The sequence below is a fragment of the Drosophila willistoni genome, chromosome 3R, assembly GCF_018902025.1.
Source record: "Drosophila willistoni isolate 14030-0811.24 chromosome 3R, UCI_dwil_1.1, whole genome shotgun sequence".
NCBI lineage: Eukaryota > Metazoa > Arthropoda > Insecta > Diptera > Drosophilidae > Drosophila > Drosophila willistoni.
The window spans coordinates 31,207,628-31,234,858 of record NC_061086.1 but is presented as its reverse complement, the minus strand read 5'-3'; the positions used below and the strand labels follow the sequence as shown (position 1 = coordinate 31,234,858).

Genomic DNA, 27,231 nt, shown 5'->3' with positions numbered 1-27,231 from the left:
TGTCTAGCTACATAGGTAATCAATAAATAAGTACATACATACATCTTCATAGGACTTTTGTATAGTTTTTTTAATTATTTTGTTTGTTTTTAGTTCATTTTGGTTTGGTTTTTAGTTGTAGTTGTTAATAGCTTTCTGTGAGTGGCTAATCGACCAGTTTAAAAAATTTCTTGAAATAGGAAAAAAGAATTTAATTTCGCAATCCTTAAGTATGATTAGCCATCTTCAATCGATGCTCCCATTCAACTGCTGTTGCGAAAATGCTTAATATAGTATTTTAGTTAAGTTTAGTTGTTGTTTTTCTTTTTGTTTTTTTTTTTTTGGTTATTGCCCATACATACTTATGCATTCAATCAGGCAAAAATTCAACACAAAGTGTTATATATGTATATATATATGTATATGTATATGTTGTAGATATATCTATATCGATATTTTGATGTATAGTATGTATGTTAGTAGATCGGCTTATCGTACAACTTGTTGAGCGACTTGAATGTTTTTTTTTGGTGTTTGTATGTAATTATTTTCGATAGGTTTTTCTTAGTGTTTTTCATCTCAAAAGTTTCATTCAAAATAAATGCCTTTTAGTTTGTGTTTGCTTGTTTTTGGTATTGAAGTATTATTTGTTGTATGTATACATATATATAGAGAGAGTTATGTAAATAGTTCAGTTAGTGTACTGCTATGGTGGGGTCTGGGTGTTAGTTAGTTGGTTAGTTTTCAGTTAATTAGTTATAGCTCTTTCAGAGCTTAAAATGGAATTGTGTTTCAAAAAATTTCCAAAAATTTCCGGAATGGCAGAAAACTTGCATGCGAAATAAGCGCTCAAAAAACACACACACACAACACACACACACACAGCGACAGACATCCTGCATCATTTCTACTGCTTGCGTCTGTGTATACTGCTATTTGTATTAGTATTGGGGCCCTCTCATATGACACTCATGCGACGTCTGCCATTTCCGGTGGCCTCGGCTCAGTTGGCGTTGGCCAGTGTCTCATGGCACACCTCCATGTAGTCCGGGTCGTGCATGATGCCCTTTATCATGTCCTTGAGCATTGTGTAGCGTGGAAATATCGGATACATCTTTGAGCTGCCGTACTCTTCCTGTTTAGGTACATATAAGCGGAAGGGGGTCAGATTTTTTAGATAAAAATTTATCCTTGTGCGGTCCTTGTTGTTGTGGTCAATGACTCACCTTTAGAACTCGTATGAGATGCCGCAGGCCAAGATACTTTTTCAACAGGCGATACAAATCATTAATCAGCTGTGTATTCTCGTGCTCGATTTGTGCGGTTGTCATGTCTAAGGGAAAAATGAAATTTTATGATTTTAGCCTCTCGGCATTCCCCTTATATTTTATCTTTCTACTCACGTTCCAATCGCTCCATACGCTCTCGCCGCTCGGCAGCCTCCTCGGCCAGTCGGGCAGATGTCTTCACACCCTCGCCCGATTTCTGTGTCTTCTCCATAATCGAACAAGCTCGCATTACATATGAAGGTACTGTTTCCTGCTTCTCTTGTCGTGGTATGTCCACCAGTGTCCAGTATTGGGTCTCCAAGCGAATTACTTCCTAAAGGAAATCATAAGCGATCATTTTGCATGGGTCATTTTGAAATATTTGTTCACATTAAACTACCTTTATCATAAGCTTTAGCATGGGATATCTCTGGAAAATGTTGCGATGACTCTTGGAATCGCCATATTTATTCATAAGATTTATCAGCGCCTTCTTAGCCGTTTCATAGGACTCCTCTAGACGGAGGCGAAGTGAACGCAAACGTTCATTGGTTTCAATTACCTCATCCCGAGTCATTCCACTTGGAGCACCCTCATCCTTGACATCCTGAACAATACGCCGTACGCTCTGCGTAAATTTCCCAACAAAATTTGTGGTTGCTGTGTAATTATATGGAACAAGTTTTAAATGTTTAATAATCCGAGCCTGAATTTGTTCTAAACGACTTAGGGACTTGGAATTTAATGGACAAGTTAACAAGTGTGAATTCCTGTTTCTTACAAAATCTAAACCAATAACTTAATTTTCTTGTACTTTCTATAAAAATAAACACAAAATATATATGTACGGAAATTGCACGAAACACTGTCATTCATATTATGGGAAAATGTCAGTAGATACGGGCATTAACCTCTTCTGTTCTTTAATCTGCGATCCATGCGGAAATTGTTCAACTATGGGAAAAGTCAAACTATTATGCCATGATGAGTCGCATTTACGAATATAATTTTAGTTGGAAAAATATTAATTTTTTACAAATACTTTCTCTTGTTTGCCCACCACCCGGATTCGAACACGCGCGTATTTTATCTCTACCCACAAGAGAAAAATCCCCCGCATGCTTGCCCGCACTACCAACACAGCCATCAGGGCAAAGTTGTCTTATTCATAGTTTGATTGTACTATAAAAATAGACCAAGTAATTTCATTACATACATTTATGTATTTATAGAATGGAAGATAATATTGGAAAAATTGAAGAAAATCATGAAATGCTTAAGAATATAAGACTGTTATATTGAAATATTTTAATTTCGTAGAAAAAATACGAGTTAATTAATTAAAATATACTTGAAATTACAGCACATTTTTGTATACAGTTTTAAGATAGAGTTGTGACTTTGGTATATGTACTTGGAAATCCTTTCACCTTTCAATGTATTTACAAAGTTCTAACATCAACAATCATAAGATTAAAAGTCATACCTATATTTAAACAAAGTATTAACTGAGGTCATGAGGAACATAGGAAACTCTGCTTGACTTTGACTATCATCGAATTTACGCTCTATGGGTTTTAAATTCTTTTGGATTTTGGATTTTGTGGTCTATGACAACTTTAAGAAATTTGTTAGTAATCTTTCAATTAGAATAGAACAATAAAAATTGGTTAATTTGCATATTTAATGGACATTTGTTGGCCATTAATTGTTGCCTCATTAACGATTGGGAAAAACTTCAGAATGCTGCACCAATCATTTGTCATCCCTCTGACATTGCTGTAAGTAAGTGTCAGTTCATTCAAATCCATGTAAAACGTGACACAATTCAAGGCCATAAACTGTGTTTGTCGTGTCCATGAATAAATTTTGATATGCAGTGGGAGAGGGATGCATCCATCTTGAAACAGTGCAAATTAGTCAGGCGTTGCAGTATAATGTGAATGCCAAGTGGGGTGAATGCATTATGGCCCATAATCAAAACCAGATGCATCTGTTCGCAGAATAATTTCGACCGAAATAGATGTAACAGACAAGTAAAATGACTCATTTCCGAGTCAAACTGGGGCATGCCACAAAGCAGCTCAATTGTGCATTTGTTGCATATACAAGAGTTATGTCCGTTTTTAGCTAAAACGAAAGTGCAGAATCATTCTAAGTGAATAAACTTTGAACTTAATTCAGATAAATCCACGATGACTATATCTGGAAAGAAGAAGACTATGACGTATTTTAAGTGTAGACTTTAAACTTTACCCGATTCAATTAAACTCTCTGATCAGTTGCGTTTGGCATTCGAGAGATTCTTCACAAAAACCCGCATACAGATAGATTCTCTCTCTTGCTCTCTGTCTCTCTCTCATTCTCTGTTTCTCGTTTTACTCACGATTTTAAGCTACCAACAAATAAAATATCTTGTCAGTGTTAAGACATAAACCCAACAGAGAACACTGAATACGAAAATTCAGTCGAGTGAGCGAAAAAAAAAACGAGTAAACGAATCGAAAGCATAAAAAAATTGTTTATACGCTGCGCGAAAAGTAAAACCAAAACCAATACCAAACCGAATCTACTTGATAAACAGACAAAAGCAAATCTATATATTCTTTATATATACATATACATACATACATATATGCGAAAAGCCAATCGCTCTGACATTCTTGATTGAATTTAATTGCTTAAAAATTCAGAAGACCGAAACAAAAATAAAATAAAAAAAAAACGCGATATACAGATTGTAATTGAAATTTATATGAAAAGAAAACAGCAACAGAATATATATATACATACAAACATATAGTGGAAGATCCAGTCAGACCAATGCAAAGCAACTAAAAATAAGGAAAATAGCACGCGCCGCGCAATTTTTATCTGTAATCTAGGTAAGTAAACCTCTGCGCGTATCTGAGAGATACTTTTCGGACTGATTTATGGCTAAGCTCTGTATAGCTGGAGATTTATACGAATCTGCTTGCCCATTTGAATCAAGTCCATTGTTCAAGGCCCTGGACAATTGTGTCCATTGACTCGCCCATATTTTTGTGTTTAGGAGGGGCCCGTACAAACAAAAAGGTCTCTGTCCACTGACATTGCAAGTACAACAACAGATTTCCATATAAAAATTTGCAATTAATCCATGTATAGTTTTTCTTTTCATTTTTTGTTTTCTTTTACATTTGCATTTGCTGTTTTTGCTCTGCTGATTTGCATACGAAGCTAGTTTCTTGAAATATTTGAAAAAAAAAAATGATTTTTGCTTACCAAGCAATATGCTCAGAAGTTTATAAATGTGGTAACCATACGAGGGTTGACTAAAAAGTTTTAAGCTTGGCTTAAGAAATCATTTTATAAGTTTTTAAATAACGTTCATAGGCGTCCATAAACTAATTGAAGCAAATTTTTGGAATATTTCAACTCCCTCGCTTTCTCATGAGATTTTAAGAGACCAAATGACAACATCTGACTATCTTTATGACAATTTCGAAACCATTTTTCACAGATTTTTTAAAATGCCTCTCGCAAAATTAGTCAGTCAATCAAAAATCATAAATATTTTGAAACTGCTGCCTGCATTTATCCCGATCATTAACAGCCAGATGTTTCATAAATCAAAAATTTATTTTTTTCTGCCAGAATTTTGTATTTATTAAAAGGTTTTTCTTAAAAAAGATTTTATGGTAAATTCATGGATTTGTTTTTCTTTTTTAGAACTTAATTTGCTTGTCATGATAATTTAATAAAATATTTTACATATTATTTCAATTTCTCTGAATATGAAAACAGTTGGGTTGGAAAAGCAATTTATCTGACATGAGAGATGATTCTGCAAATGAGTCAGAGTCAGAGATATTTTATATATCTTAAAAAGGCTTAAGTGGTTTTTATTAAATATTCTTGATATTTTTATTTATAATGTTCTACTCTCTCCCACTCACTGAGATCACAACATAAATGAATTAATTCTTCTACGCTAAAAATATATGTTTTTCTTAATATGGTATAACTTGATGTTGTTCAACTATCAAAAATGTGTATGCATTTTAATGACTTTAATATGCCCATGTACACTATAAGGTGCAGGGTGTTGAGAAGTTGTGTGATAAATATCAATTTTTGCCTATGTTATTATATTATATGGATACTCTTTTTGCTTCTCTCATGGGAACCTGTCATAGAAGCGATCCCCACGAGATTTATAAATAATTAATTATAATTTGATTGAAGGGCTCGCCGTGTTGAAGTGTTTTAAAGGCCAGACTCACATATATAAATATACATATACAAATGTACAATAACACAATAAATTGGCCAATGCAAGCGAATCAACAATGACAATTATATAAGCACATTAAGATCTTGTATGTACACATTAAGTATTATTGCTTTTTATTGTGCCTTTTTAGATAAATAAAATATATATATATGTACCTACATATAAGCAAACGCGCGCGTCAATATGGCATTGAAAAACAAAAAACCCATGCTGCCAGTTAAACTTGTTTTCCAGTAGGTACTTCAAACTGGACCAGACAACTCTTACTTGAGAACACCCAGGGCAAACTCTCGCTCGAATAAATCGCATCTACGTGCAAATATTTTTTTTTGTCTTCCTTTGCTTTCTTTCCTTGCTTGTTTTCTTTCCTTTAACTTAACTTGTTGCCTGTGATTGCCAAAACAAATGTGAGAATATATGTATACCTACACATACAAGTCGCTGGCATTGAGTGTAATACACAACTTTGTGTTTATGCTGGCATCATCATCATCATCGATAGCCAGTGACAACTGTCGCCGACCTGATGCTCTTGGCATCATACCAATATTTCTCTCATGACCTTGTCGTCTTGGCCCGCATATATGTTAAAAGCTCTACCTCATACCAGTAGCGGAATGGCACTGGAGTGAATTCAAGTAACTTAAATATATTTATATAGTAGATCCCCATACGAAATTGTGGTCAAAACTTGTTCAAACAAAAGTTGCACTTTATGAGACATCACGGGCTTTGGCCGTGTCCCTGGCCCTGGCCGTGGCCCTTAGACAGTCCAATCACATCTGAAACATTATTAGAACGACAAATGTTTAACTGCGGCAATCTCCAATTCATAGTACTAATACTATACCGCAAACAGGGAGACAGAGAGACAGAGAGAGGCGTTTCCAATGAAGACGACTAATGAGCAAAGCGTCTTTTGTTTGCCTTTAACTTATCTAACATTTAGCCTCACCCACTCCTCTTTCTGGTGATGTTTTATCTACCTGCGTAAACCGGTTGTTGCTAATTTGGCAAAACACAAAACAACACAACAAAACCAACAACAAAATACGACATGTATACAAAAACAAAAACAAAAAAAAAAACGTTAAGTAAAAAAAAGTTTACTTGTTGTGTTTGTTTTTCTGTTGGCAGCCTAAATTATGTGTCCAAATTTAATGAGCAGAACTTCTGATACCCTTTAGCATCCAATAAAATGATTTTGCAGTTACCACAACAATAAAAATTAGTACGTTTAGGGTATTAAAATTGTTATTATACAATCAATCCCATCTAACTTCCAAATAACATAACCCAGCTATCACTTTAGACTCAAATGACAGGCAAGATAAATCTGTTAGGTCATCAAAGAGTTCAGCGATATGCTCTCACATCCAAAGGCTAAAGGGTATGACACAACAAGAGACCCACCTAATTTACCCAAAAAAAGAAAAAAACGAAACGTGTCTCTAGAGTCGAAGTCTCTCTTTAAAGTTGGTAGAAGCAACAGCAAGCAAAAGTGAGTTGAAAGTATCTTTAAGAGAATATTTTGCCACATAATTACATAAATCTCTACACGTGTGCGTATTCGCATACATGTGTGTGTCTCTGTGTGTGTGTATGCGCCCTTTTGGCCCACAAATATTTCAAGTTCAACCTTTTGCCATCGGTCGGTTACATTTGGTTTGGTTTCTGTTCGTTTTTACGGTTTCTTCGTTTTTGTGTATTGTTTTTTTTTTCTTATTTAGCTGTTTCTGTTTTTTAGCTGTTTCTGTTTTTTCCTTTCCTTTGAATACGCTAAGTTTTTGTTTACATTTCAATTTTATGCTGATTGTTGTTTCTGTTTTTTTTTTTTTTTTTTTGCTACACTTTTAATTTGCCAATTTTTTTTTGTTTACACGCAATTTGTTTGATTTCGTTTCTTTCCTTGGATTCCAATTTTTATCTTCTTTTTCTCTTTAAGCAAACAAAAATTTCATTTGTATCTCCCCTTTCTGACGTCATTTCTACCTTGGCCATTGGTTCGGTTTGTGTATTTTATTTTCTGTATTTTAATTTTATGTGTTTTTTCGTTTTTTGGGTTTCCCTTTACACTTACTCATTGCTTACTTTATAAAGCCTTGCATTTTAAGTAGTAAGCGTATATTTTGCTTAAGAATTTACCCATGCTTCATAGGTTTAATCGTTTAACTGGTTGCTTATCTATTTTGAAAATAGGATGAGCTAAGCGATTGCATTGAATGAGATTGATAATTCATTGAAAAATTTGTTCAGTTCATACTGAAACTTGTAATATGTAATATTAACTATTATAGTCTGCCGATAAACCAAAACCACAGGCACGCGTCAACACGTGTCTTGATTAAATGTACATATATATGTGTCTCCGCGTGTATCTAATCAACTTGACTAATGCCTAATAATTCCCACGATGCTTGCGGTTAGAAGTTTTGCCACAAGCACACACACACACACACACACGTTCATTCAAAGTGTAAACGAGGGGGAAAACATAAGTACTCAATTTAGGATACAGAGCTTTAGACAATTCTAATAGATAAAATTGTACTTGAAAAGCATATATAACCTTGTGTACTTAAGGTTTAACTATTTTCACCTTAAGTCAGTTAAATATCATTTCCCAAATTCGAAAACGAAAGCAAAGTAAAAATCGTTGCGACAATTTTGCACTCCATCCCCACCACCGGATAAAGTTGCGGTTACATATTACGTATACGCCACATGAAACGTCTTACACTTCTTCCATCTGCCCTCGCAAATATGCGATATAGTATGTAAGATTGTTTGCACAAGTCAAATGACATTTTGCTATAAAGAAAATTGTGTTTACAGACATATAATTGGAATTATATTGGCTATTGGGAAATTTTTATTGACGTCAAACTTAACTAGGATCTTTTGGATCAATCAACCATAAATATGAAGGAATTAGAAATGAAATGACTTTGATATAATCAGCATGCATACATACATGACATGTTAATGATCCATAAATACTGCAAAAACAACTTAAAAAGCCAAGTGCTGGACATATATTTTCCATGCCAATTAAACACAATTTCCGCCATTAGTTGGTTGGTTGATGGCATAAACGACAATCGAGCTGAACTAACTTTTAATTATTAATAAATCGATTTCACTAAGCATTCCATATCACACTTTGTTTATACCGTCACTAGGCGAATGTTTTCAATTAATTTGTTTAATTAAAATTCAACTAAAAGTTAATTAATTGCTTTCATCAAATTGATTAAACGAAGCTTAATTGAAAGCAATAATGGGATAACGAATTTGAAATACTCTTGCAAGTCTTAAAGAATCTTTTACCATGGCCAAGAGTAAAGCAAGTGTCTAGGTGTAAGACACAATTTATTTAAACCAATTCAAATAGCAGAGAATAGAATAAATTTCATCTCAATAGCCTTCCAAACAGTTGTATCAGAAAAAGCAAGCCAAAAGCAACAACCTTTAACGCTATGATTTCTTTATTTCCTACCAAAGTTAAATAACCTCTTTTTGCTAATTTATACTCAACACTGTAAATGACGTCATGCCAAACAGAATTAATTAATGGGTGCTAATAACATACCTACATACATACATTTAACTGGAGATGAATCTATTCGAGTATGTCTGATGCAATTAAGACGAGCAGCCACAATTGTTTTATGGATAATTTAAACTATGTATTGTGGCATATACACTTACTTATTGCATGTGCCATTTATATGAACATTAAGCCGATATAATTATACTTCCGTTGTCTAATGAGATTGTGCGAAAACAATTCTAATGGGGTTCGGGGGGTTTTTCTTAAATTTTGATTTGTTTTCACATTCTTTTGGTCACAGTCAATGGCCATGACTACTTGGAATGGTAATTAGAATGTTAGAAGACTAAGATATAAATTTTAGAAATTGTATTTGCGAAATGTGAGCTTCTTAGACATCATCATCGTCTGTCATCATCAGGAAATTTAAATGTATTCATTGTTATTCATTGTGAATTAAATTGAATTTCACATGAATCATTGTTAATCTTCCTTTTATTTTTTGCCAAAAAAAAAGTAAAATGATATAACCTTTATGTACATGCCTACCTGGTTTCTATTTGTGTGACATTTTATTATTGAGCCAATTGGGCGTATACGCAATTATGTATGCCTCACACTGCTCCTTTGCTCGTTCGCATCGCATCAATAAGCCTGGTTAAATGAGCATATAAATGTGCCGATGTCGGCAACGCCTTAACCTTACTAAATCCTAGAGGCACGTGCTCATTGCCATCCCCAGTTAGCCCCCCGCCCCCCGCCCTCGCCATCGTCTATTCGTCTAACCAATTGGCTAAACAACCCGCGGCTTTACGGTTGTGTTTGCTCAGCGTGTTTTAATTAGTTCGCTATGGCCCCGAAAAATGCCTCTTGTTTGACTAATTGACCGCATTTGTGCTATGTTAGCTGAAAGGGGCAACGCCTTCTTGCCACTCCCAACAAACATGGGATGTCAATCATCGTAACCGGTCTGTCTACCAGTCATCAGTTTTGGCACACGTCTGATTTATTGGAGGTGCCCTACGTGCCCATGCATTGTGAGTCGTGAAAAACTGCACTTCCTAAACGGTGCACTCGATTGAGATGAATCACATCGAGTGAAGCGTGGGTTGAGATAGAGAAGAAGGCGAAACAACATAGAAGGAGATGGAGGTGGTTATGTCACTCCATCATTGATTTATGGAGATAAATCCTGAGCTCTCATTTTGGACGTTTTGTTTGTTTGTTTGTTGTTTTTTTGCCCAGCATTGGAAATGTGTGAAACTTTATCGTCGATTAGTCACACCATTGTAAACCCGGCCTAAATGAAAACGATGACAAATGGGTTATTTAAATAGAGCGTGGGATCTGTTAGCCTTTTTATTCTATAGAAATATGAATACAAATAGAGAGTTGTGTACATTTCGTTAATGAACAATTGTTTGTCTAAAAGTCATTTACATAATTACAACATGACTAATAAGTAGTTACAAACATATATTTATCTACTGATATTTTAAATTTGTAGTTTAACAAGAAATATATTTTTATATAGCACCATTTGCGAAAAGGTTATAATTTGCTAAAATACAAAACAAGTATTTAAGAAACTAGTTCATCTAGTTAAACCTGTCTGTTTGGCACTCTGTTTAAGTAGATAAATTCAAAGTGTATTTTATTTTAAATTGCGCAATAATTGATCATTTTAACGAGGATAAAGAAATATGAATGTCAAAATCATAATGAGAATTAATATTTATTCCAGTCATACTCTAATCTAATCTCTAGTGAAATAATTAAAAAATCCATAACAAGTGGCCAGTTAGTCATAGTTTCTTTGTTTTGAAAGAAAAGCTTCAATTATAATAAAAAAAAAGTATTCACCATGCATTTATCTCTAAATATTTAAGCCAAATAGAGCCAAAGCAATAATTAATAACAATATCTATAAATAGTTTTTGAAATCAACGAAAAAATCTAAGATATTGTTAATGACACTTTTGTATGGAAAACTCAGTCTTATGCTTGATTTTCATCCATACTAACATTAAGATGTTATCTACACTTTAAGTAATTAGCCTCAATTCAGACAAATAATTGCTTTGCCCATCACAATCTAAGCCATTAAATTTAAATCTAAAAATAAATGGTTGTCCTTCATTTATTAATAATTATTATAATTGAAGTTTTGTTGCCACCAAGTGACAAATATTTGCTTTATTTAGAGACAAGTTAATCAGATTTGCGGTAGACATTTTTACCACCTGCTGAGAGACGCATGAAGCAAAATGTCTAACAGGTGGAAGCCACAGAGACATTTGCAATGCAGTCTTGTGTGGTGCAATTGGCATCTTGACAGTTTGATATATGTAGCTACAATTGTCTGGCTTATCGGTCAGAGAGATCTCTCTTGAGCATAACCAACTGGATGGGCCAGAGTTTGTGGCTAAAGTAGGAAACTCTGATGCTGTATTTGACAAATGTTTAAATGGCTCAATTAAGTAGTTCTATGTGTTTGCAATCTTGTCTTTAGTTGTTGTTGTTGTAGTTATTTGGCTTGCTGTGCCAAATTGAATTAATATTTGAAATTCTGAAGCAAGTTAAATTTAATGTTAGTGGGCTGTCGTTATTTTGGAAATTCAATGTGCACTCTGGGCCGTGTTATAAAGTCACTTAATATTTAATGTAACTGTATTTGTGTGGCACTCTGGAGGGCTATGAGTGTTTGTGTGCGTGTGTGTGTGTGTAAGTGGGTGGTTGGGTGTTTCTGTTGATGTTTGCTTGAGCTTGGCATTTTCATTAAAACTTTAAGTCACTTTTGGTGCCGTTATTTGATGCTACTATTTTTGCATTATTCAAGAAAATGCTGCCAACGCCACAGTTGAGCAAATACAAACACACACACACACACATACACATAGGCAGATTGAGATACGCATATGTGTAAACTGAAAATCCTTGGGTCCTTCTTGTCCTTGATGGTAGGCCCAACAGGCAACTCAAATAGACGTGCACAAACATAGAGCAAACGAAGCGATAGACACGAAAGGCACACACATGAGACAGAAACTGAGATGGAGACGAAGATGGAGACGGAGACAGAAGACGATGATAGAAAGGCAAGCGGAATGGGATACGCAGTCGGAAACGGAGACGGAGACAAACATGAAGATTGTAGTCAGAGAATCTGAATCTATTTTAGTTGGTTAGTTGAGCCTACATTTGAACTTTTGACATTTCCCCTCCATTCCCCTCATTCCTCACCCTCAAAAAAAAAAGGAAAAGAAGAGATGGCAAATAAAAAGGAAAAAAGCAGGAGACAACCATCCAATTGAAGCCACAGTTTGACAGTTAGTAGCACACACACACATACAGTATGTGTATATGTATGGATAGAATTTTGCTGGATGGCTTGCAACATCCAACGCTAATATTGGCGCACTTTAGCAAGCACCAACAACATCTGTCAGGCAAACCAAACAATGCTCCAACACCCGTCGAGGAGCACAGGATAACGCATTCAGCTAGCGAGACAAATTGACAGACAATTTAGCTGTCAATTGTGCGTTTCTCGTTGTGCGGTCGACGGCATCCACAAGCTGCCCAGCCAGCCAACCAGTAAGGATATTATGCATTTTGTAATCAAATTCGACAAAGCACAATAATAGAAGCGAAAACGAGATGGCAGCAAAACACAGGAAGAGAGTGTGAGAGGGAAATTTAGCTAGTTTGCATTAGCTATTCATTCGTTCATGTGCTCATGTGCCAGCGATTTGGTTTTTATCCTCTTAAACACAACAGAGAAAATGGCGGAGAATGGCGATTTACTTATGGTTAGATGACTGTTAAGTCATACAACAACTGAATGTGAATTCAAAAGAGACTCTCCATAAAGCACAACAGCTGCTCGCCTATTTACAATGCCAACGGGCATTTATCATACGCCGCGTTGTCCAACGCGTTGACATGACAATTAAGCCAAATTGGCAATGGCATTAAAGCCATACCTGCTGCTGCCATTTCAGGCACAATTACCTTTCTTACCCCCCAAGGCTACTTACTACTGATGGCTGCCGCTGCTGCTGCTGGTAATCTATTTTCACTAATATTTCAAAAGAGACGCCTTGGAGTGGCATCTACTCTCATTACATTCCCCGCCAGCCACCAGCCACCAGCCACCAGTCATCCAGCTTTAAACTGCTCAACAACAATATTTATGCTTCTCTTTTGGTAAGAAATTAGTTTCCTTTCCTCCTTATGGATGCTTATGCTGATGTTGGTGATGGTCTGACGAAAGTACTAAGTACTGCTGCATATAATTTCGTTGGTTTTTCAGCATTTTGGGCAACTTTTGCAATTAGAACTACAGGAAAAGTGGCCGAATAGCCAAGTGGCTGCTTCAACTTTGGCACCACTTGAAAATGGTAAGCCACCTTTTTGATGCCCACCATATCCAGCCGCAGTTCGTACTCCACCATCACCACCACCACCACCAGTTCCCCATAGATTGCCAACTACTCTGGCAGCACTTGTTGTGCTTTTAACATGTTGCTTTTGTTATTGCTGTCTCTTTTCGTTTCGTTTCGTTTCGTTTTGTTTTTGAGGTTGGTGGGTCTGTTGCCTGTCACATAGCAAAAGTTGCCCCCTTTTGATGTCCCTCGTTACACAGTCTCGTACAGCATTTGGAATGAAGTTCTATGTGTCATCCTTGGTCTTTGTTGTTTCCGTTTTATGTTTTTGTTTCTGTTTCTGTTTCTGTTTCTCGTTCTGTTTTGGTGTTGGTTATTTTCATCAGTGCAGGAGACACAAAGCACAATGACAGCTGGGATAGATGCAACACTGGGGAACTCTGTATATACGAGTACAAGAGCGGACAATAAGGAAATACATTTTTACATTCGGTCTAAGTTTCGACTTGGCGTTACCCTACTTAAAATTTACTTCTATAAAGTAACAAAAATTTAATTTAATTAGGAAACTGATAACCAAAAGAATTGAAATTCTTTATCTTCTTTACATATAACCATTTCATTTTATTTGAGGTGAATACAGGGTATGAGAAAATAAACCAACTACCTACAGAAAAAGAGATGAAATAACCTGCCGCAACTTTCTGAAATCGTTGTTTATGATCGCTTTTCCGTGTTGCATTTACCTCGAGGTATATATGTATATATATGACATCTGGTAATATGAAAACAACATGAAAGAAATAGTCGACAATTTACAGACATAAAGAATAATTTATAACTTATTAAAGTTTGTATTTTATTATTTACTGCTGTTCCTATTAAATTCTTTTTCTATAAAAATGAAAAAACAACAAAATTATATGAAAGTTTCCTAAAGCTTATGATATTTTTTAAAATTATGATTGATTAGGACTCATTTCATTACTTTACAATCCTTTTAACAATATTAAGAATTTGATTGACTAGTTCACTTATGTATTTTCATTGTTTTTATGTATTTAATTTCTTAACACTTTAGTTTATTAGCATTCCATTTGCTATACTTGAAGTTGATTAATTTGTTACTTTGAGCTTGAAATTTTTATTTGTTCATTTGAAGTTTGTATAGATGTATTTACACATTTCGGTCTCGGTCTCTGTAAATAATCTATTAGACGAATGTTACTTTTCAAGTGGAATACATTCGCAGTGTTTCCTCAAGCTGCTTTCAAAAACAAACCATATTCCATTTGTTCGCATTGTTTCTCTCTTTTGGTTTTGTTGCTGCCCCACTTTTCCAAGTGGGTGTGTGTGTGTGTGTGTGTGTGTGTGTGGTGTTTGTGTGTTTGTATGTGTGTTTTCATTTTTACAAAATAATAAGAAAAGTTGGTAGTATTTGGCCTGCAGGGCAAATGCCTGGGAGTCAGATCAGAATCTTGGGTACACACACACACACAAAAACAACAGGCAAAACAATGAAAATCGAGAAAAGGCAGTGTGAAAAACAAAACAATAGCGAGAACAAAAGCCCAAAACTATGAAAAAGGAAAATATGTTACTGTAAACTGCATATGAAACTGACTGCATTCTGGCCATGGCCATTTTCTCTAACCGTTACGCATACGCCCCATCGGATGGCAGGAAAATCGTATTATGCATTACGTGTACCGAATACAGCCTCTCCACTCACTACAGTTGTAACTGTTGCCCTTTCTTTTAATCAGATCATTGCCATTTTCACTTTTTTTCTTCGTTTTTTTTGCCAATAGTCCAAAGCAAAAGAAAAACATCAAGAGCTTAATTACATCTGGCATTGATTCTGTATTCGTATTCCGGAAAAAAACGTCTCAATTATGCAAAACCGTGTCCAGGCCTTGGCCCCAGATTCCCTAGACCCACACCCACACCCAGGCCCAGGACAAGGCTCAGGCCAATGTATTGAATGTGGCTGCAGTTGGAGGAACTTGTGATTTGCATTTGCATTCCGGGTGCTAGCTGCTCGAAACTACGTGAGCTGATGTTGACACTTTTGACACATGAATAGAACAGAGCAAACAGCAGGGATAACACGGATAACTATGCCTTTTGTGTCCCCCAGCCATTCCCTGTTGACATTATAAGCCAATTAAAAACTGGGAGAAACTCAAATGGTATTCACATCACGCATCATTCTTGGTCTTGTCATGCAGAGCTTGCATAATAATAATTTCTCCATACAGATTTTGCAACAAAAACGCATTTTATATGTATTTAAGAAGAAAATTTCGAAAAAAAAAAGATGAACGAGTAGTTAGTTCTATTCCCCAGACAATTTAAGCACATAATGAAATAACTCATCTAATAAAATAAAAATGAAATGTCGTTTAGTTTACGGAAACGATGTGACTAGAGTTTCTTTTCTACTAATCATCAATCATATGGACTTATAAAATAAATTTATATAACAACTTTTTGACTGCTGATATCTTTTTCATCTCCATCATTTGGACAATTCTATTGGAAATTATGAGTTTCTCTTTCGTATGCCATAAATCAACCAATTTCGATTTATTTCAATGACCTATTAATTGCAATACACAAATTAGCTTTGTTTTTCAGTCATTATTTATTATTTTGTGATAAGAAATAATAAACAAATATTTCATTTTCATTGTATCTTTAAGTTTTAAGCAAAACATTCAATACATAATGTTGTGTATAAATAAAACTTTAAAGTGTGCCAACAGACAATTAACACATGGTCATTTGCTAAGAAAAATGCAAAACAATCACAAGAAAGAAATTGAAGAAGTTTTGAATGCTGTTTTTAATATTTAAAACTCACTTATTCTAGTCTAAGGCTTTGCAACCTTAACACACTCTTATCAATTTGACTAACGCCAATACACTTTGTGTATTTGGCCAAGAGCCATAAAAAATCTGATGTAGATCAGACACAAACACACACAAACCAATCAATATGGACCAGGCAGATGCTTACCTCGCTGCATTGTTTACTTTTCTTTTGCTTTTGGCCCGTCTCCTAAGCTACCTGTTTGTCTTTAATCACATTTGCAATAAACGGTTTTCCTTTTTAACTTTGATGAGTTTTCACCGCTGTCCGACACAAAATTTCCATATCAATTAGCTTGAGCTTTGGAAATATTGCCAAAATGAATGATTTTTTTTTTTTTTTTTTGTGGCTGTTTGTTCAGGTGACGAACAAAAGATTGAAACTCGCGTATTAAACGTGATTGCCTAGTCACTTTATGAGTGTTTGGCCGTTGTGTACTAACTGGCCATCATCAACAATGCTGCAGGACTTGACGACCCTTGTGAACTAGTTACATTATGGGGCAGGTGGGCGCTATGCCACGCTTGGCTGGCCACGTCGTCTTTTTGGGCTCCACTCCACAAATTGCCAGCTAAATGGCCACATGAATGTGAACAGGCGAAACATGCCGACAGGGCGGCCAATAGCCCAAAGCTAACGATGAACAAATCCATGAAGTTCACTGTGATGGCCAAAGGCTAAATTGCATTTTCTTGTCATGTGTTCTTTCTGCCCGTTGTCGATAACTTTCTAATGAGTTGTAATCGGTGTTCATCAAAAGTAAGTGTGAGTGTGTGTGTGAATATAATAATTTAAAATAAATGACACCTCAAATTTTAAGCCCTCACGCGCTCATCACTAGAATAAATATTTTTTGCAATGTGGTTGGAATTGACAAATAATTATCTAAATTGAAATTAACCCACAGTTTGTGTGATGAATAATAGAAAATTGCATTCGAACTAATGGATACATTGAATGCGTTTGTATGGCGAACCAAATGGGTTAACCCCACAAAAACCAAAAGAGCCACAATTATATTTTACTGACCTTTTATGAACTAGTTTACCTCCTTGTGCCACCTGACAAATTCAATTAAAAGAATCTACCAACAATCCTTCTGTAAATTTGAAAAAAAAAGAACTCGATTACTTTGTTCGAATTTTTGTCGAAATATGATTTTGTTGCTCTCTATTTGTCGACTGACCCTGACCCAAAAATTTAATTAATTTCGTATGAAAATATTTTCTATCGATCAAAAGCCAAAGCTATTTGAAAATGCTTTTGCAATTTAATTTGCCGAATGAATTTTTTGGTTATTTGGGCATCTGCATCTGAATATTAAAATTTAATATTTAATGCCAATTCTATCAGCAGTTGGCCAAAGGAAGCAAAAAATAAAAGCAGATATACAGATAATACAACAAGAAAGAATGAAAGAGAGAGAGAGAGATGAGAAGGCTGAACATTTTATTCATAAAGTTCTTTCATATGAGCCAAATCATTATCTGTTGTTTTTTTGTTTTTGCTTTATTTCCTTTTTTATTCCCTACCTTTTATTATGCTTCTTTCGATGAAAATTCAGTCAGCTGCCACTTGTGGCACACTGCCCTGTTTCCGATGGGGGCAAAGAGAAAGAAAAAACAAAAATGGATATATTGGAGTCCTGCATAAAATGCAATTCCTTTCACTTGCTTAACAACATGGCCAGAAAATTCATTATGTAGACTAAAATCTAACATATACATTACTATTACTAAATTTCAAGTAATAATTTCTTAATTAAACACCACGATAATTGTATATGTTGATATATCACACGGTATCTCACAGTCGGATCGCCAATTTACTTACAACATATTTTTTTCTTTTCGTTTTGTTGCAACAAATTGAGGTTATTCCCCCAAACAAACTTACAATTTCCGCTGGCTATTCACAACCAAAAATGGTGGCAAGGGAAGAAAATCAAGAGAGTTTTTTTGTTGTTGTTGTTGTTGTTGTTTTGCCTCAAAATATATATTTTCAACTTCAATGAGCAGGGTTACTTGTGGTTCAGCTGACTGATTGCCAGTCTGTGTCTGTGTATATATGATGCGACTATAAATAGCGGGGACAGACCACCAACACAAACGGAAACACACACACACACACATATATATCTAAGCGCATCAGCAAAATGTTAGCATATTTTTATGGGCATCAAGTGCAACAGGAAAGGGAAATGTATTTTGGCAATTTATTTTATTTCATTTGCTTTAGCTCGTTTCTGACATATTTATACCAACATTTCGCAATCAATGCAAAAATTCGTATGTGAAAATTGTAAATAGTTTATGTGTTTTTTTCTCCAAATTATTATGTGTAAATGAAATTAAAATTCTCAGAACTTTTCAATTATTAAATATTTTTTTAGTAAAACCACATGTATGTGGGTTATGTATGTACACATGGTCAAATGTTTCATTGGCCTTAATACAGTTTTATTTGTATTTGTACAAATGTATTTTCTCTGTCTGATTTGTTTCTGTTCTCAAACGAATCTTGTCAGATTCATGTGTAATGCCTTATTAACACTAATTGGTTGTCCTTTCGATAAACTTTTACAGTTGTTGGAAATCACAAAATGTCAAACTTTTTGCGTTCAACACTGTCAGATTCACATTTAGTCCTATTGGCAGACATGTGGTCGACGTCGGTTTTAGTCACTAATTAAATTATTGGCAAGCCCCCAGAACACAGAGAACACTTTTTCTTTTTTTTAAATTTCTTAAAAATAGACTTTCGAGTATATCTACGTGTATTTCAATACTAAATGACTGAGTTCGAAGAAAATCAAGCAAATCTTGTGTACTAAAAGCAATTTAAGTGAAGACAAGTAAAGTAATATTTCAATTGCGTCTGCAACTTTTCTCAGAATTCATAAAAAAAATTGCATCTATATTCATTGAGATCCATTTCAGTAATTTGCCTTTCATCATAAAATAGTTGACAATATTTCCATCTACGAATAAGTGAGTTTTGTTAAAGCATTTTTGAGTAGCAGATTAATAAATCAGCTGATCTCACTGATTGATTGTCACAAATGTAATGGAAAAGTGCTTTTAGTTTGACTTTTAAAAGATTTACCTTTTTTCTTAATGCCTGAGAAATTGACTTCAAATAAATGAGTTACCCAGAAAATTTGCTGCTATCTATCAAACTGGTTTCAAGTGGAACAAATACATCAATCTACGTCATAAATTTAATATTAAACTGTGGAATCACCTAAAGGATGAATAAGAAAATCATCAATGATGTATATTTTGGACGTATTTTTATCTGTCATTTTTATCATTTGTTATTATTTACAATCATATTTTCATTGAAAAAATTGTGACTCATCGTGGCAGTTGTTTGTTTGATTTTTTTTTTGTTTTCTGTTGACAAAGAAGTAGGTAAAAGTGTTCTTCTGGAAGTCGTCTTATCACAAACTGAAATAAATGACAATTTTACCAACTATATGACAAAATAGCAATCAACATGTTACTGCTTAAAATTCTTAAGAATTATCAGAAAATGCTAAAAGATATATATAATTAAAACTAACAGAAAGCATGTCAAAGCATTTCAGATAGAATTTGTTTTACCATTTATACTATAATAAGCAATGGAGAAAGGGTATAAAATATATCCGACCAGGTAGATAATAGAAATATATACCTATTCTTTTATATTATAGATATCTTCAAGGTATGTTAAGGTTTTGAGTTATATCTAAGGCCCAGACTAATATCTAGACATTTTTATATTTATGAGAGTGTTGAGAGTGCAGTGCTTAGCCATTTCCTTATTTACTGATACTGAAGCGTCATTTTGTAGAGTATAAGTGACGCCAACAAAGAATTCTTGAACATTCTATTTATCATTCACCATCTGAACAAACGGGCTTGCTTTTATTTAAAAGGAACAGCATGAACAGCAATTGCTTTAGTCTCAACTGATCCAACGAAACGAAAAGTCTAAAGAAATTTATAAGCACTCGATTTTAAAATTGTTTTAAATTGAAATTTTTTAAGTGTACCAATTGAACTTTTAATCTATATTTGAATAAAATAGGTAAATGTTTTGAATTAATTCAATTCGATTTTAATTAATTTTTAAATGTTTTTAAACATTTGATTTAAATTTCGTGCTAATTTAATGTGTTTCATTGCAAGTGTGTCTCAAACCATATCCAAGAAGTTTTTTTTTTTGCTGTTTTCCAATTTGCTGTGTGTATAATTGAAAGTTTTATACGAGCTATGCCACTTTGGGTTATGGCTGGCAACTTTTGCAATGATGAAAATAAAACAAAACGGAAAAGAAAGTAATTCAAAAGTTGGCCGCAGAACAAAACATGCAACAAAAGCCAAAGAAAAATTGAACTTGATGTCTAATTTAAAACAAACCGAAACCAAACCAAACCAAACCAAACTTAACCCGATCTCAGACCCAAAACCCAATGTTGGCCAAAAGCCAAAAGAAAAACCGCAACAAAATTTACAACTTTTCAAGTTTCTTCGAGTGGCTTGTCCGTGTGTGTGTGTGTGTGAGAGTAAGTGGGAATGTAGGTGTGTAAGTGTGTCCGTTTAGGTCATCTAGCGAGGTCAAGTAATTGAGATTGAACTACCAAATAAAAATTGACTAACAGCTAATGTGTATTCTCTTCCCCACTGTCCATTGCAGATTTCAAAAAAAAAGAAAACGAAAACCATAAAGCAACACAAAAGTGACGGTGATGAATCGAACTAAACTTCCATTATTGACATTAGCTCTGGCCGTGGTCCTGTTGGTGGTGGCCCAAGCAAACAGTAGCCAACCGAGCGAAGATGATGCAGTTCTTCCACCCAATGCTGATAATATAGAGGTAAAAGCAAAGAGCCAGCTAAATTGCATTAACCCAAATAACTTGTATTTACTTTCACCACAGATTCATCACGTAAAGTTGATTAATGGCGTTATGCATGAGGATCATCCCATTGTTATGTACAAAGAAGATTTTGTCAGTGAAGATTATGGTAAGCAGAGATTTAAGATGTCTTAAAGTTGTGTTTTAATTTAAACTTCTTGCCTAGATCCCAAAAAGAATGATACTCCAACCACGGTGCAGCATAAGAAACACAGACATATGCGTCACCATCGAGTAATTGTGGATGAGCCGAGACTTCAGTTCGATACGCTGCCCGATACGCCCATTATTATCGATGATGTTGTGCCGCCAAGCAAAGAGGAATTGCTGCTGAAACACCCCAAGAAGTATCGCAGTCGTCAGCGTCGTCAAGCGATTGCCTGGAGGACAGGTAACTTCTATACAACACCCTATTCGTCGTTTTACTATCAGGCTCCAGCTTCTAATGCTTATCTGCCACCACTGACTAACTATCCATTCCAAAGGTTTGTTTACCTCATTAAAACATTGCTGCTCGAGATTACTAACTTTTATCAAAGAAACAGAGTACCAGTTGCTGGGAAGCCACCAAAAAAAACCGGCAAGCTGCCCCAATGGGATATAAAACCGCAAACAACCGAAGGACCAATTGATATAGGCAGCCGTCTTGATGTAGATGTATCCAATCCCTTGCATCACAATTCAAATCCAGCTGATGCAGATTTCTCGGTCTTTGACCAACCTCGACCTCAATCAAATCAGAGACCTGACTCTAGCAGAAATCCTCCGCCTCCGCCTCAGCCTCAAAGGCCATCTACGTCCTGGTCACCGACCGAAACGCCAGAGGGTAAGAGAAATTAAAAATTTGAATCAAACAAAACTCATCGAAATTACCTTAATTCCCAGAAGCACGTCCAATTTGGGGCCCAAGTGTATCAAGGCAACCCAACAGTGTACAAGGTAGATGATAATTATAAATTTTCTCTTAACCCGCCTTCAAATTCAAATTCATTCCTTCTCTTTGTGATTAACAAACGCTTTGCCTATAATCAAAATTCGATATCTCTTACGCTCTCTTGCTCTCTATCGCCATATCCTAACCTAATACCCATTATTGTTACCTAACAGGTAGTCCGAGTAATAGTCGTCCTCAACAACAACGACCATGGCAAACCACAACAGCACCAACCACACGATCACCAGCGGTGAACACTTCACCCAGGGTCTCCAATTGTGTCTGGGCAATTGTCAATTGCTGCTCGCGGGGCAGTACGAAAATACGATACGCCTGCTTCGAGGACTTCAATTGTCATGGCGCCTTCTGGGGGGTCAATCCTTGTGCTGATGAGACAATACGCGATGGTACGATCGCTTTCGTCACAAATACGTTCTCCTAAGCAAAAGTTTACCGAAAAGTATTTTCAGCTTTTCATTCTATTTATTTATTCTAGACAATAAGATTTCCGAAAAAACACAACTTTTTAATAAAAAAACCCAAAAAACAAAGAGAAATAATTTTGTGTACATAAATTTCTGGTTAGAATAAATGTTTTGTTGGTGTTTGCTTTATCTGCCACTACTAATTGCTTTATTCATTAGTTAAGTTTAAAAATAAGCCAATAATCTTTGTCATTTTATTACAAACCATTCATCATTAGTCTAAATTGGTAAGCCCACAATCAATGGCTTCAAATTTCAAGCATACTGCATCACAATTTGCAATCACAATTCTAATTATCCCATTCACAATCCATGTTCAATTCAATTGCAATTAGTGTAGGAGTCAGTATTGGGCAACAGCATTCCATTAACTAGTTGGCAACTGGCCAATAAGTTTAACATATCCTTTAATTACACGAAACTGATTCCAATTGCAATCTATATGTGCGCATATATTGTTTGCCATAACAAATTATCAGTTGAACTAACAGTTTGTCCTTGGGGCAACGATGAGATGTAATGGTGCAACCTGAGGCCATGTTGCACCTACACATAATTGCTTGGCCATGTGAGGATTAATTAAGGCAAATGTTTAATTGGTGTTATATTCTGTAATTTCAGCCATCAGCTGTGTTAGCTGTCTCTGGTCTAGTTTAAGTCAGTTATTTATTACACTTTTACTTTTTGGTGTTGGTGTTCGTGATGGTCTTTTATTTACTCTTGCACAACACAATTCATTGCCTCCGCCACATCTCACTCTTGCACACAAGTTCACCTGCTGACACCTCTTAATTGCAGTGGGTGCGGGCCTCTATGGTTTCGATGGAGAGCTACAGGAACCGCCACAGCCAGTTTTTGCTGGAGCTGCCTCTGCCCCGGTGGCACGACCAACATTTCGAGACGGTAAGTCCTTGCAAAACCGCAACTGCTCTCACTCACTAAGCAACTTGATGCCTTTACTTGCCGTTCTTTTCAGATTCTCTACAATATCCCGAAGAGTCTGGACCTCAGGCTGGCAGCTCCTGTCATCGTGCTGCAACCTTTTGTTGCCGTTTCAAGACTCGGCTTGACTCACTCTACGATTGCTTTGCAACGCAAAAGTGTGAGCAGAGTTTTGCCAATATCATAGCTGCCTGCTCCTAGTCTAAATGCATTTAACTTTATCTGAATATATATGTGCGTGTGTGTGTGTGTGTGTGTGTTTTAAAATGTTTGCATGTTCATGTTCCTTACTACCGCCTTTCAAGTGGCTGACAGAAGATGAGACCAGTAAAGCTTTTAAGTCCGTGTATATGCATTTACAATTAAGCTTAATGAGTTAAGTAATGCAGACAAGCCCTTTCCTACTTATGCAACGCACAGCCATAACTATGTATGTATATGTATGTGTGTATTAGACTGGCCTTTTAATGCAAGGACCAACCGAGGCATAAAATGTATTATTTCTATATTAAAGTATAAAAAAAACATTCCTATCTTTCTGAAAGATTTTAAATAAAAAGTGCAAAAGGAACTTTCACAGTTCTTGTCTAGATTTTTTGTAAAAAGCAACAAAGCAAAATCTAATGATGAAATTTTCCACTTGTAGTCAAAATCTCTACAAAATAAAGCTAAAGTCTGAATTCACAGTATTCTCTATTTGCTATCTCCTACTTACTTGTCGCCATAATTTCAATGAATTGATTGTTTTTTCTCTGAACACATGTCGTATGAGTGATATCAGTTTAATACATCTTGCCTCCAGGGCAGGTTTAGTTAGAATTTCAAAACAAAATGATTAAAAATGTGCAAACAGAAAACAGGAAAAGAACCAGTCTAATCTACATACTCATACACATTGTTGTGGCTTGTGTCTCGCTCTACTTGCTTTCTGTGTGGTTTTTTCTATTAATCTAAAATTGAATGACAAACAAACAACAAAAACAAAAAATATGAATCTAGTCGTTATAATTTTCCTTTACCTAAAGAATGTGAATGTGGATTGATTGCGTTTTTTTAATTAAATAATAAAATAAACACAAAATAATTGATAATGTTTTTCTAATAAGTGGAATAAATGGATAAACTAAAAAACAAAATGCAAGAAAATGCTTAATTTGGGCCAACTTCTGTTTAGCATTTCCTTTTAATCTGCCCTTTTTAGGTGCTCTCACTCCATGACCTAGTTCTTAGCTTGGGTGAAGAAGGTATTTTTGGTAATTCCCTTCACAGACAAGGACAGGGACAGGCAACTTGACAACAAATCTCGGTTGAGTTAATTTGCCAGCCTAATGTCATTTCCCATGGTATTTACAGTACATAAGGCGATTATGTTGTGGTCATTTGTAATGCCATGCCCACAGTCCACGCCCACTTACCTACTACTTTGAATTTTTTGTATGCCTCAAGAGTTTTGCACTTACTTACTGGGCACGTGTGTGTGTGTGAGTACGGCTTTAATCTACTTTCACTTTTGCTTTCACTTACCGCTTCCACTGTCATAGGATCTGGTGGTGGAGCCACTGGTATTGGAGCGTTTTATTTCTCGTCGGCCCATGCTTGTGGTTTGCGGTTCTTGTTCTTGTTGTCGTCGAGGCGAATTGCTGGATACGTGGCACGTAGCAAGTAATGCACAAGCTGTGGATGCAGCCGCTTGCGCAACTGCCGAATTATAACTAGAGTTGCTATGGGAATTCGGATTGCCCGCAGATCCTGTTTGACAAAAATTGCAGTTCAGACACGGTGATGAGGCTGTGGTGGTGGCACAGTTATTGGCCAAAAGCAACTGATGCTGACGCTGAGCCGGCGCAGCTGTTCGAGTGGCGGGCGGGAATTCAAAGTAGTTAACCTGCAGCTGCAAGTGATTGGCTAGCAAATTGATGGCCGGTTTTGTGGCCAAGTTATCCACGTGACTGATGCCGGTGGTGCCGGTGGTGCTGGTGTGACTGGAGCAGCTACTGCGTCTGTGCTGGGTTTGCTGGTGCTGATGTGGAGCGGATTTGGCAGCACTGCTTATCAATTGGTGAGGTGTGGGCGGCGGCGGGGGGCAAGCGTTGTTAATACTGCTACTGCTGGCGGAGGATGATTTTCGCAGTGATGATGGTCTCAACCCTTTAACAGGGTACAATGGGTACTATCGTCCGGCAACGCGTACCCAATCGCGGTGGTCACTGTTGTACCAAATGCCTGCAAAGAAAGAAGCAAGAACTTTCCACATTAATTACCCAATCATTTCAAAGGATATTATATGAAAACATTAAAAAAAATCGAAAGTTATGTTAACCAATTTTGTGGAATTTTCATTGGCAAAACTTAAATTTAATACTTTTGGTCAACGTTTTGTGGGACTTAATGATTTATTTAGCTCTTTTTATCGTCACTCATCGATAAGTGGTCATTAAATGCACACACACACACACACACACACACAGATACTATCCCAGATTAAGGCCAAAGTGCACTTAAACCCAACTCAGACTCAGAAAGTCCGCCAGAGCGATTCCATAACTCCGCAGCGTATCCGTGTCCAGCATGACAACGCAGATTGCGCATACGCCCCGTTAATGTTGTATCGGGAATATCGTAAAACACACCGAACGTTGGCCATTAGCAATGCCATTTGGGACAGCCGGCGACGGGCAACGAGAAATGGCGGTCAGCGTCAATTTTGCCAAATATTTGGCACATGAAATCATTTTGCGCTAATAAAATTTCACTCCCACCCGACAGTCGAGAGGAGGAGAGGAGGAGGACAGGGTGTGCTTGTGGTTCATTGATTTGCTGTAAAGTGTCCGACCGCAAAAACTGACCAACACACAAATTGCTTTTAATGGGCTACGGCGTTTGGCATACATACACAACTATACATTAAATTCCATGTCCGAGTGGATTTTCAATTGCAAATCGGCAAATCGATAAAGCAACATATTAAATAAGACTCGATTAACATTTCTTTAATTAATTGAACAGAGGAAAAACTTCGCTAGAGGTACAGCAAAAGAAATATTAATCTCCTGGCAAATCAGTTTTGCTATTCCCTAATATCCTTTTATTATAAAATCAAATATATATACATACATATATATCTACAATGCAATAAAAGTCAAATCAAGCATTCAAATGGAAATCAATAATAGTAAATTACATTGCGGCAAGGCACTGTCAAGCTTGCAACAGGTTGCCAACGCTCCGGTAGGTAAAAGATGAAATCAATTGATTAACTCAATGAAATCAAAGAAGCTTCCTGATGCACCACCACCAAGCAGAAGTGGTAGCCATTCAAACGCAATACCAAGATGCAATAAACTTCTCCCGTTTCTCCCATTGCCAAGCTTTATTGCATTACGGCCAACCTGCAATAGCAAATAAGGTTAGACAGCTGAACAGAAAGTCAGCCTGCAGAATGTCCCCGTTAAATCAATTTCAACCTCCAAGCTTATGTACTTCAACTCAACAGGTTACCAAGTAACAACTGATACAGAGTAAAAGAACCCGACAGCAACACAAATTTCAACATCTGTCAATTAAATACAACCGCAACAAAGACAATTCATAAAAGCAATTACCCTTTTGGATCGGAAAAGGGTGG

At 35.9% G+C, this 27,231-nt stretch overlaps 2 protein-coding genes across 3 annotated transcripts; one reads left to right on the top strand and one right to left on the bottom strand.

Annotated features, from left to right (window-relative positions):
- Positions 1-87: 87 nt before the first annotated feature.
- On the bottom strand, positions 88-25,776 carry LOC6649779 (the record flags this gene model as incomplete). The annotated part of the gene is made up of 5 exons (XM_023179771.2): positions 88-1,114; positions 1,206-1,312; positions 1,383-1,581; positions 1,648-1,907; positions 25,131-25,776. Coding segments are annotated over 5 exons (1,344 nt in total), but the record flags the coding sequence as incomplete, so codon positions are not given.
- Positions 3,692-22,793, top strand: LOC6649780. Of its 2 annotated transcripts, none has more exons than XM_015177042.3 (7): positions 3,692-4,132; positions 21,023-21,203; positions 21,267-21,354; positions 21,412-21,730; positions 21,785-22,071; positions 22,131-22,184; positions 22,353-22,793. In XM_015177042.3, the coding sequence occupies exons 2-7, from the start codon at positions 21,075-21,077 to the stop codon at positions 22,619-22,621; spliced, it is 1,146 nt and encodes a 381-aa protein (XP_015032528.1). In that variant the 5' UTR covers positions 3,692-4,132; positions 21,023-21,074; the 3' UTR covers positions 22,622-22,793. The 2 variants fall into 2 exon arrangements, with proteins under 2 accessions (XP_015032528.1, XP_002072145.2); XM_002072109.4 differs by having other exon boundaries at positions 3,693-4,132; positions 21,791-22,071.
- Positions 25,777-27,231: the final 1,455 nt, after the last annotated feature.

What these genes read in the sequence shown, in the direction of transcription:
- LOC6649780 (XM_015177042.3), top strand. Translation starts at nt 21,075, where the DNA reads ATGAATCGAACTAAACTTCCATTATTGACATTAGCTCTGGCCGTGGTC. An exon ending in CCAATGCTGATAATATAGAG is followed by an intron (nt 21,204 to 21,266) that starts GTAAAAGCAAAG and finishes CTTTCACCACAG; the next exon opens with ATTCATCACGTAAAGTTGAT. An exon ending in GCAACCCAACAGTGTACAAG is followed by an intron (nt 22,185 to 22,352) that starts GTAGATGATAAT and finishes GTTACCTAACAG; the next exon opens with GTAGTCCGAGTAATAGTCGT.